Source organism: Marmota marmota, unplaced genomic scaffold (assembly GCF_001458135.2).
Source record: "Marmota marmota marmota unplaced genomic scaffold, marMar, whole genome shotgun sequence".
NCBI classification, from domain to species: domain Eukaryota; kingdom Metazoa; phylum Chordata; class Mammalia; order Rodentia; family Sciuridae; genus Marmota; species Marmota marmota.
Window position 1 is genome coordinate 3,612,175 of NW_025999982.1, and position 11,159 is coordinate 3,623,333.

An 11,159-nucleotide genomic window follows, 5' to 3' on the forward strand; every position below is an offset into this window, starting at 1 on the left:
CACACTGTCCCTCTCAGGAGCCATCCTGGCATCCACCAGCCCAAGTCTGAGGATCACAAAAAAATGAACACTTTCCCTTCTGCTTTGGAGAACTAGCGGCTGATTCCCCACCGGCACTCATTGGGATGAGTTTCCCTATCAGTTCAGCACTATGCTCAGTCTCTGGAAAAAAAAAAAAAAAGATTAGTACTGCAGCTAACCATTCTGTAAAACTATTTTCCCTTTGGGCTTAAATTCTGGTATGACTTGGAAAGGTTAAGACCCCGGGAGAACTCTGGAGTCTTCAATCTCCTGATTCACCATGACCAATAGGACCTGCCCACCCTACAACCCAGAGTACCCCCGTGCCTGTCATCTTGATTCCTGCCCCTTCCCTTTGCCTGCAGTTCAGTGCTCCCCAGGGCACTACTACAACACCAGCATCCATCGTTGTATCCGCTGTGCCATGGGCTCCTATCAGCCTGACTTCCGTCAGAACTTCTGCACCCGCTGTCCAGGAAACACCAGCACTGACTTTGATGGCTCTACCAGTGTGACCCAGTGCAAGAGTATGTGGCAGGCCAGCTGTGGGAAAGAGGGTAGAGGCCTGGGAGCAATGGGCAGGGGAAGAAAGGAGGGGTAAACAACAGGAAGCAGAGCTGTGGGTGGATGGACAGGAAAGTTCCCTTCTCTACACCTCTCCAATCCCCCCGGATCTCTAGGCCCGCTGCGAGGCTGAGCCCTGTGGCATCCTTTCCCTAGAAACAGGTAAAAGGGAGGCAAAGACAAGTGAAGTGAGAAGGTACTGGCAGGGCAGGAAGGATGGTGGATCCGGAATATGGGAAGTGGATGATGAACTAGAATGAGGCTGCCCTGGGTCTGTTTCTACCTCAGTACTCTTCAGTATCCCCAACTCGGTTCCCCACTGACATCCCTTGTCTTTCTCGCTCTATCCACTGGGCTTGGCTGCAGATCGACAGTGTGGTGGGGAGCTAGGTGAGTTCACTGGCTATATCGAGTCCCCCAACTACCCGGGCAACTACCCAGCCGGCGTGGAGTGCATCTGGAACATCAACCCCCCACCCAAGCGCAAGATCCTTATCGTGGTACCTGAGATCTTCCTGCCATCTGAGGACGAGTGTGGGGACGTCCTCGTCATGAGAAAGAACTGTGGGTGGCTACAGAGCTGGGCCAGGGAAGGGAAGTCTGAATCTGGCTGGGAGGGAAATCAAGTTTGGTACAGGAAGAAGTGGGGCAGTAAAGTTAGAGACCCATGAGAGCAAAATTGTGAGGGAAGCCTTAAGGAGAGGAACTAACAAAGGAAAATAGCAGCTTTGGTGGAAAGTAGAGTTAAGAAAGCCAGCGGGCATGCTGGTTCACACCTGGAGTCCCAGAGTCCAGGGAGGCTGACGCAGGAGGATCACAAGTTCGGGTAAATTAGAGAGGTCCTAAGCAATTTAGCGAGACCCTATCTCAAAATAAAAAATAAGGGCTGAGGATATAGCTCAGTTGGTAGAGTGATTGCCTTGCATGCACGAGGCCCTGGGTTCAATCCCTAGCACCACAAATAAATAAAATAAAAAGGACTAGGGATATAGCTCAGTGGTAAAGTGCCTCTGTGTTCAATCTTCAATACCAAAAAAATTAAAGACAGAAAGAAAGCCAGCACTGGGGCTAGAACACCAATGCTATTACCTATGTCATTTTCTAATCCTAGCATTTTTGCCATCCATTCGCTTAAATGTCAAATTTCATACATTAGGGCTGGGGGTGGAGCAAATTAGTAGAGTGCTTGCCTTGCATGAGTTTGATCCTTAATACTACTAAAAACAAAACACAAAAACACACTCTATGTGAGTGCCTGGACTTAAATAGGCATTGTGGAATGAACTCAGGGTGCAGTGGGAGTGGGGTTATGGCTGTGTGTGTGTGTGTTTTCAGGGGTGGGAGCCTCTGATTCTGCCCACAACTCCATGGCCCTAATTCCAGCAGGGCTTGGGTAGCCTGCCCTGCTGCTCCACTGACCTGCTCCTTGCCTTGCCAGCATCCCCATCCTCCATCACCACTTATGAGACCTGCCAGACCTATGAGCGCCCCATTGCCTTCACCGCCCGGTCCAGGAAGCTTTGGATCAACTTTAAGACAAGTGAGGCCAACAGTGCCCGTGGCTTCCAGATTCCCTATGTTACCTATGATGGTGAGTGATGGCAGGAGAGCCAGGGAGGTGGGCAAGAAAGGAGAGGCTCATAGGTCTTGGGAGGGAGCCAGGGAAGGAGAATGAGCTCCTACCCTTCAGCCTCTCTCCCTTGATCAACTTTGCAGAAGACTACGAGCAGCTGGTAGAAGACATTGTGCGGGATGGCCGACTCTATGCCTCTGAAAACCACCAGGAGATCTTAAAGGCAAGTGAATACTGACAATGACGACTAACATAATGAGCATGTGACAGTGCGCAGGCAACATGCTAAGGGCCAATGTGAATATTTGCAATTGATACACACGATAGCTCTACAAGGTAGGTGGTTTCATCATTGCAAATGAGGAAACCGAGGCACAGAGTTAAACAACCTGCCCTGTGGGAAAGCTGTCTACACTGTCACCCAGACTCCATTACACCTAGGGGGAAAGGTGGAAGATAAAGAGAAGGCTAAGAGAAGAAATATCTCCTATCTTTGCCACCAAGGATACAGGAAAAATTATTTCTGTACTTAATTGCTCTTACAGAAGCCCCTTCCTCCCTTTACCATCCCCACTCCCACAGAGAAGCAGCAGGTTAGCACACCTCTGTCAGGATCAATTCATAGATAGACAGATATCTTTTTTGTGTATATGCTAGGGATTGAACCCAGGGCCTTTGCTCTACCACTGAGCCACATCCCCAGCCCCTATGTATCTGTACAGGAAAAGAAATATTTCCAACACTGAAGAATAGACCAGAAATTTTGGGTCAGGGGATCTAAATTTGAAAACATCTTACTACAGTCTAGTTGTACAATCATGCTTCATGAGTTATCACTGCAAAAAAGTTCTGTCTTTATTAGTAGTAACATAATTTGTATTATTAGTAACATAATTTTATATTATCATTGAGATAAAATATGAAAAATCTAAAACTTGTGATGAAAAAACTTCAAGGAGTATAATTTTAGCAATACTTTTCAAATATTCTTTATGCATCTGAACCATTATTTCAAATCAGATATACTATGGAACACCAGTTCCATAGTATAAGTATGTGCATAAGTAGCACAGCTATTCTGATCAAAGTGGTTAGAGAAACCAGTGAATGTAGTAGAAAGGGCACCGGCCTAGGGGCCAGATCATCTGAGTTCCAATGCCCAGTGCCTGGCATTTACCAGGCTCCACACATGTCACAGATGGTGGGGGCAGTCAGGAAAAGCCTCTGAGGAGAAGAGACTCCTGAATGAGGTCAAGGGAATACCCATTAGAAGACCAGGGAGGAATATTCCAAGCTAAGGAGGAGTTTGGCATGTTTAAGAACCTAAGAAGGCCAGTGTGGCTCCACATGGTGAGGAAGAATAGAGGAGGACGAGCGGGGCACAGATCGCATGTAGCCAATGTGCTATGAAGGGACTTGGCTTTTACACAAGTGATAAAAGCCAGAGGGGCTAAGGGTGTAGCTCAGTGGTAGAGCAAATGCCTAGCATCCAGGAAGACTTTGGTTTGATCCCCAGCACTGAGAAAAGAAAAAATTGGCCAGGTGCGATGGTGTGCTCCTGTAGTCCCAGCTTCTTAGGAGCTTGAGCCAGGAGTTTGAGAACAGTCTGGACAATATAGTGGGACCCTCATCCCAAAAACAACCAACCCAGAGAAGTGTTTCAAATAGGAAAAGGATCAACCAAACACCCGCAAAGTCAGTGTGGGGGAAAACCGTCTATGGAGGGTCAAAGGTAGGAGGGTCAAAGCAAGGAGACCAGTTAGGAAGGTGAGAAGCGGTCAGACCCTAGATATTTTGAAGGTAGAGGCAACAGGATTTGCCAAAGTTGTGAGCAAAAGAGAGGCGTCAGGACGGTTCCACTGATTGGAGACTGAGGCTGGAGCTGCCACTGACTGAGTTGGGGGATTCTAAAGCAGCAGATGGTGGGGAAGGGAGTCCGCAGCTCACCTCTGGATGCTCAATGTGAGATGTATCAGATGTGGGAGGGGCTGCCGAGTTGAGGCTGGCTATTCTTCTTCCCCACCCGTGACACTGAGGCTCACGTTGCCACCTACCATCCTCTGCAGGACAAGAAGCTCATCAAAGCCTTCTTTGAGGTGCTGGCCCACCCCCAGAACTACTTCAAGTACACAGAGAAACACAAGGAGATGCTGCCAAAATCCTTCATCAAGCTGCTTCGCTCCAAAGTTTCCAGCTTCCTGAGGCCCTACAAATAGTGCCTATAGTCTAGAGACCCAGGTTTTTTAGCCCCCAGACTCCTTAACCCTCAGAGCCGGCAGCCCCTGCCCTCAGACAAGGAACTCTCTCCTCTTTTTGGAGGAAAGTATCACTATACAGACCAGGCACTCTCCCTTTCTTTCTAGTTTCCTTCTCTCTCTCTCTCTCTCACTCACTCACTACTGGTTTCTCTCTTCCTACATGGTCACTGGAAAAGCCATCCAGTGCTGGCTGTATTCCCCAGAGGGGCGAAGGGACAGCACTGCCCCCTCCCCTGCCCATTTTACCAGCTTACATCCCTGGTCAGCTTGGAAGGGTGCTAAAAGCCCACTAAGGAAGTGGGTCTACTAGAGAATGGGGAGGGGAAAGAGGGACTTCTGCCATTACAAGGTTGTGCCTTGCTAGTCAGGAGCCAAAATGTCCCCTGGCTGGGTTCCCCAGGGTGACTTTTAACAGCCCAGAGTCCTGCCAAAGAAGCCTTTGACCTACCAACTTAATGCCAGCACCAGTCTGCTGAGGCACACAGTTGGAGCCCTGGCCACCCACACAGTTGGCTTTCTTGTCTATACAGCTCCTCTTTCTTCCCCTACATGTCTGACTGGGGTTGACTCCATAAGCGTTTACAAATGGCCCACACCACTGGGCTGGTGGACACCGGCTGACTGAGGGAAGCAGCAGGCATTACCAAGTACGTCTTGATGTGCTGCTGTGACTCTTGAGAGAAAGACTATAGCTCTGCAGGACAGGAAGCAGGTTTTAAAGCATTGCCAAAAGAAAACAGAAAAGAATCTGTATCACGTAAAGGACTAGACTACAGCACAATTGGAAGCCAGCCTCCAACACTAATCCCTTTTCTCACTTGTCCTCCCTGGCCCAGCCATACCCTTGCCTGCCCAAGTGCTCCCTGGGGGAGCCTTACTCCCCTTCTAAGTGTTGTACTTAAAGAATTCCATCGAGCTGTTGACCAGAGCCAGCCTGGGCCTTGCCCCATCGTTGTCTTTCCCTTGTGGCCCCAGGTGGCTTGTGGGCTCCACCAAAGAGGACCCCACTCTGCAGCCAGCCTGGAGCCACCTACCTCTGGCCTCAGGCTGTGGGCAGCAAGAGGAATGTGTGCACTTGGCGAGCCTCCTGCCCTCCCTGTCCATATCTAATAAGTGCAATCATTTTGAGTCTTTCTGTGTTGTCTAGAGGGAGGAATTTTGTTTTCTGTTTTTGTTTCTCTTTCCTCTATTAGAGCAAACCCTATTTATAGCTGCCCATGAGAGAGGAGTGTATGTTTGGAGTGGAAAAGTATCAGTTTTAAATCTCATGAACCTTGAGTCCTGGAGCATCTGATCTGTCTGTTCTACTAGTGGCCACCCAGACCTCTAGAGCCCTCAGCTGGGCTAACCCAGGGCTATAGCTCGGAGGCATTTGATGTGTAGGATAGTAATTTGGGGGACTAGATGAAGCAGGAAGGAGAGGGACATGTTTTTTAAACTAGTCCTGCTGTCTTTATACCTCTCCATGGATTCAGCATGGACCTCATGATTGTAGAGGCCGATGGAATTGGTCAGAGATTCTCTACCCCAAGTCGGGAAAACCTCCATCCTTTCCCTGTCTTCATGTCTTGCCCTGGTGTGTACATGGAAGAGGACCAGGACAAATCCCAGGGAAGGGGCCGAGTCAGGCTCCTGAGTTACCCTTGCCATTTCCCTCTTAGAGTTGACTTCAAGCCTGTTTCAAACTACTGTTTTTCGAAAGGATGAAGAATAAAATCTATGCCCAAGCCCAGACCCTGCACACACTCCACCCTTAATCCAATCATGGCCTGTAAAATTATTTTCGATTGTTTTCTAGTTCCCTCAAAGCTGTAGTCCTAGTCAGTTAAAGGCTACCAATTAACTCCTCTGGTCCAGTTCTAGATGACTGTCCCAGGCTACTGTTCCCCCAGGAGACCCAACACTAAATAAAGGGAGCCTGACAGTCCTCATCAGTAGCATTCACTAGCCAAACAAGCCTTAGCAGTAGATGGCCAGTGGCACAACTAGATCCCCTGACATCAGTAGTCAACACCACAGCCCGTAGGGATGGGTCTAAGAGGACTATTGTAAAGATGTTAAATGGCTACATCTACTCAGAGGAAATGGTCATTTAGTAGGAATGTTTACTTCTCAGGAAGTGCCATGAAAACTACTTGAATCAACTTTGACCATCCTAATTCTCCACCAGAAGCTAGGATAACTTTCTGATTCTTTTCCTACCATTTTGCTTCTGTTGGAAAGCCAAACAGTGAAGGTGCTTTCCAATTTATGTCTTCAGGATCTGGCTTCTCCTTGATCCCTTCCTTTCCTGTCTATCATACATACACATAAACACACTTCTTCCAATCATTTATTTCATAGTTTATGAGACCTGCAAATGAGTTCCACAATATGGAAAGTGTAGACCACTAGGCCTCTTTAACTGATATCAAGACAGATCTTGGTGATCAGGTAAAGATTTGGTATTGTCCACTAAATTTAATTTAGGTCATCCAAGTTGGGAATTAAGAATCCAGGCAAAGCTGCTGCTGAAACTAGAGAGGAACGAACTAGCCCTGGGGCTCAAACTAGGGATTAAGTGGACCTAAAGAGGAGTCAACACTCAGGGACTCTCTAGGGCTTTACAGGTCAGACATTTAAAGAGGTTTTTACCAGTGGAAGAACATGGGAGATAGTGTACATAGGAATTCTTTATGAAGTGACCCAAAGGCCTCCCTGCAGGATGGGGTGCTTATAGGGCCACAGAACTGTGAAGCTTCATTCATCTTGGTACCAAGCCTGCCCTGATCTTCGTCTGGCAAAGGGAAGCCATTCTGATGAGAGCTCCAAGCACCAAGTGATGTGTGTCAGAAAAGCACTTAGATCCTCAGCAGCGCTGCAGCTCCTCTTCACTTCTCCGCCTCTGGGTATTACCAGGCCAGGCCCGTCCCGAAGCCTGAGGGAATTCTCAGAGTCTAGAGAAAATATCTCAAAACCTGGACTTGAGCACCCTGGGCCTAAAAAATCCCAAAGTCTTGACACTGAGCTGTGATTGCTTTGGTTTGGCAGTTGGAGGTGGTAGAGACTCAGATTTGTTGCTGCAAGTTTCGCAGTATAGTCCTGGTCTTTTGTGTTGTCCATATTGCATGTTTGAGGTGACTCTGGACGGGATTAGGAGGTCGGTCGTATCTCAACACGTCAAAAAATGTTATGGAGCATTCAAATATTTATATTTGCTGCTTAACCTCAATATGACAGCCTTAAACTAGGGAAACAAAGTATACTGACCATAAGCAGAAAATGTTCTTTCTTACATATAGTAAGAGCAAAGTGGAAGCAAGCAACAGCAAGGATATTTTAAAATCTGACCTGTCTCAAAGGTAGCATACCCTGTCTTTGGGCCATTATTTGGATTAGAAATCCTTTAAGAAACTGTATGATTAGATGGAATAAAACCCAGTTCTATTATCAGCTTATCTAGACAACACAGATTGTAGCAGTTTGAACAACTAAGAACTTTGTTCTTCTGTGTGAGCTGAACTGAAGTTTCAAAGAATAATCATTAATAATCATGTGGGAGGCTTTTTTTTAATACAGAAGAAATCTCAAAATATTGTATTTATATCTGCCTTCCACTGCTGCCGATAAAGCATCTCCTACACAATCAACAATAAACAGCAAATGATGCAGTTCATAGAGTATTTTGCACTTGGGGAAAAATATGTATCTGAAGTTGTAAAAAGAAATGTTTGGATTTTGTACTGTCTTTTTTATTATTATTAAAATACTAAATGAAACTCCTCAGCCTGGCATCTGTTCCTCTATCTCAATAGCTTATTCTAGAGCTGGAAAAAGGCTTGAGGAGGGCTGGGGATGTAGCTTAAGCGGTAACGTGCTCGCCTGGCATACACGGGGCGCTGGGTTCGATCCTCAGCACCACATAAAATAAAATAAAGATGTTGTGTCCACCGAAAACTGAAAAAAAAAAAAAAAAAAGGCTTGAGGAGACAAAGTAACTTCTGACAGAAGACTTACCCGAATTTGGGTAAGTCTTTATCTTATTCCTATTGATTTTAGAATATAAATAGGCTTGTCTCCTGTCTATCTTTAAAAGTATCAAGAATTACCTCCTATCAGCCATAGTGGTGCATGTCTGTGATCCCAGCAATTTGAGATGCTGAGGCAGAAGTATTGCAAGTTTGAGGCCAGCCTCAGCAACTTAGTGAGGTTCTGTCTCAAAATTAAAAACAAAAATTTTTAAAGGGCCTGGGGATGTAGTACAGTAGTAGAGCATCCCTGGGTTCAATCCCCAGTATTGCAAAAACAAAAACCAGTTATCTCCTGAGGGGGAATATAGGGAGTGAGGGAAATTTTAGACTACTGTTCCTTCTCACCACAATATAATCCACAAAAGCTGTCCAGGCCACAGGTGGCTCAGACTCTTTCCTAGTTAGGATAGCTCACCTCTAGCACAGAACATCATTCAACAGTGGTTTTGTTATTGTCTATTTTTGTTTGTTTGGTTGGCTTTTGGTACTGAGGATTGAACCCAAGGGTGCTTTACAACACTGTGCTGCTATATATCCCTAGTCCTTTTTTTTTTTTTTTCTTTGAGATGGCTTCACTAAGTTGCTGCGTGAGATTGGCCTTAAATCTGTGATCCTCCTGCCTCAGCTTCCTGAGTCTCTAGGATTACGGGTGTGGGGCACTGTGCCTGGTTCAACAATACACTCTGGCCACCAAAGGGAATTTTGAAACACAGATTATTTAGCCATTCCATCATCACTACTCCTACAGGGCATGGGAAAGCAATCTCCAATTTTTTATACGTGAACAATCTTATTTTCTAGCTTAGAAGTGATACATAAAATTAATGCAAATATACAACTCCATGACATGAAATTTTACTGGATTTAATATTTACATTATATAGCCATTTAAGAGTAGGACTTGCTGAAGCTGGGTATGGTGGCACACACCTGTAATCCCAGCTATTCGGGAGGCTGAGGCAGGAAAATTGCAAGTTTGAGGCCAGCCTGTGAGTTCATTTCACAATTGCTGAGCTACTATTATATGCCAAACAGTGAGTGTATAACTACCATAGCTTGATAATAATAGCCACGCTCATGTAACTTTCTAACTTACATTCCCACATAGATTTCCAAAATAGGAAAGAATCTAGTCCACTTGGTGGCTGTGAGTATAAATGCACTGGCATTCTAATTTATAATGTTAACCTTCTATGAGTCTGATTTAGTGTGACAAATCTTTGTATGAGATGACAAAATCACATTTTTCACTGTAAAGCTGATCATCACACTGTACCCTCCTGTAGCCATCCTCTTTGATGTCTCCATAAACCTACTTCAATAACACCAGGCCTTCCTTCTTACTTCCTGGGACACTTGCACTGGTGCTCCAGAATAAGGTATAGCCATTGTAGTATGGGTCGGCCTATACTGATAAGATTTTAAAGTGGGGTACATGAAGACAGGAATTGTTTCCAAGGGTATGCGAAGACTTTACAAGTGATATCTGCGCAAGGAAATCAGTCTGAGGAAAATTTTTAGGGAATAAATTTTCATGTGAAATCTTAACTTCCATATGAAATCTTTCCTAAAACCAACATGAGAGCCAGTCACCGTATTCATGCACACGTTTTCACCATAGTCCTTATTCCACTCTGCAAAAGCATACTCCTCGCCTCCAGTGAATACATGGTCCAGGGTGTAAAAACTGGAGAGTTGGGAGGGAGGGGTTGTTTTCCCCTTCCTATCAAAATATTCTCATTACAATCAGGCCTCCTCTTATTTCATCTTTTTTTTGGGGGGGTACTGGGGATTGAACCTTGGGGCACTCAAACACTGAGCCATATCCCCGGCCCTTTTTTGTATTTATTTATTTTTTCAATTAATTTTTTTTTTTAGTTATAGGTGGACACAATATCTTTATTTTATATTTATGTGGTGCTGAGGATCAAACCCAGTGCCTCACGCATGCTAGGCGAGCGCTCTACCTCTGAGCCACACCCCAGCCCCCTGTATTTTGAGACAGGGTCTCATTGAGGTGCTGAAGGCCTTGCTAAGTTTCTGAGGCTAGCTTTGAATTCCAAATCCTCCTGCCTCAGCTTCCTGAGCTGCTGGGCTCACAGGCATGCATCACCACACCCAGCTTCATCTTACAAAATGTTTACTATATTCTATCTCCTACTAGCAAAGAATGAAATTGTTTGCTAGCTTCTCAGTCCATTAATTCTTAGCAAATCTTTTTTTAAACACATAAGAAAAAGTTGGATCATGAAGTCTCATAAAATTACTGCAGTTATTTCTGGTTTTTAGACATGATTAATTCATTATTCCCAAAAGTTGAACATCAGAGTTTGACACAAGCAGACCCACCCATTTACCCAAGGGATATATCTCATTTCTCAAAACTGATGGATATAGCTGTATATTATATGACATTATTCCAAATGATATGAGAAACAGTGTTGTTTTGTTTTTACCATTTTTGTTAATATTAGCTCTCTATAAATTTAATATTGACTATTTTGAGCAACCTATTTTATAAGCAATAGTTAATAATTTCCCAGTAATTTTATAATATTATTCAAAATAATTATAAACACATTTATTCAAATTAAAGAATAAAGTCAGATGTTTTCTTGACAGACAGTAAGTCTAATTTGATTGACCGATTTGAAATGAAGATTGGTTTTGCCAATTACACAAATGGCAGGTGTTTTGTTGTTGTTTTGTGTTTTTTTTTTTTTTTTTTTTTTT

The 11,159-nt window shown here is 44.7% G+C and overlaps 1 protein-coding gene across 5 annotated transcripts in view; it reads left to right on the forward strand.

Annotated features, from left to right (window-relative positions):
- Scube3 (signal peptide, CUB domain and EGF like domain containing 3) overlaps window positions 1-8,174 on the forward strand; it is a 34,808-nt gene extending 26,634 nt beyond the window's left edge. For all 5 annotated transcript variants that reach the window (XM_048805148.1, XM_048805151.1, XM_015487590.2 and 2 more), the window contains 5 exons: window positions 387-548; window positions 952-1,149; window positions 2,024-2,176; window positions 2,302-2,381; window positions 4,225-8,174. In XM_048805148.1, coding sequence (XP_048661105.1) covers window positions 387-548; window positions 952-1,149; window positions 2,024-2,176; window positions 2,302-2,381; window positions 4,225-4,374 — 743 coding nt within the window. In that variant the 3' untranslated portion in view covers window positions 4,375-8,174. The remainder of the gene's footprint in view (window positions 1-386; window positions 549-951; window positions 1,150-2,023; window positions 2,177-2,301; window positions 2,382-4,224) is intronic.
- The last annotated feature ends 2,985 nt before the right edge of the window (window positions 8,175-11,159 follow it).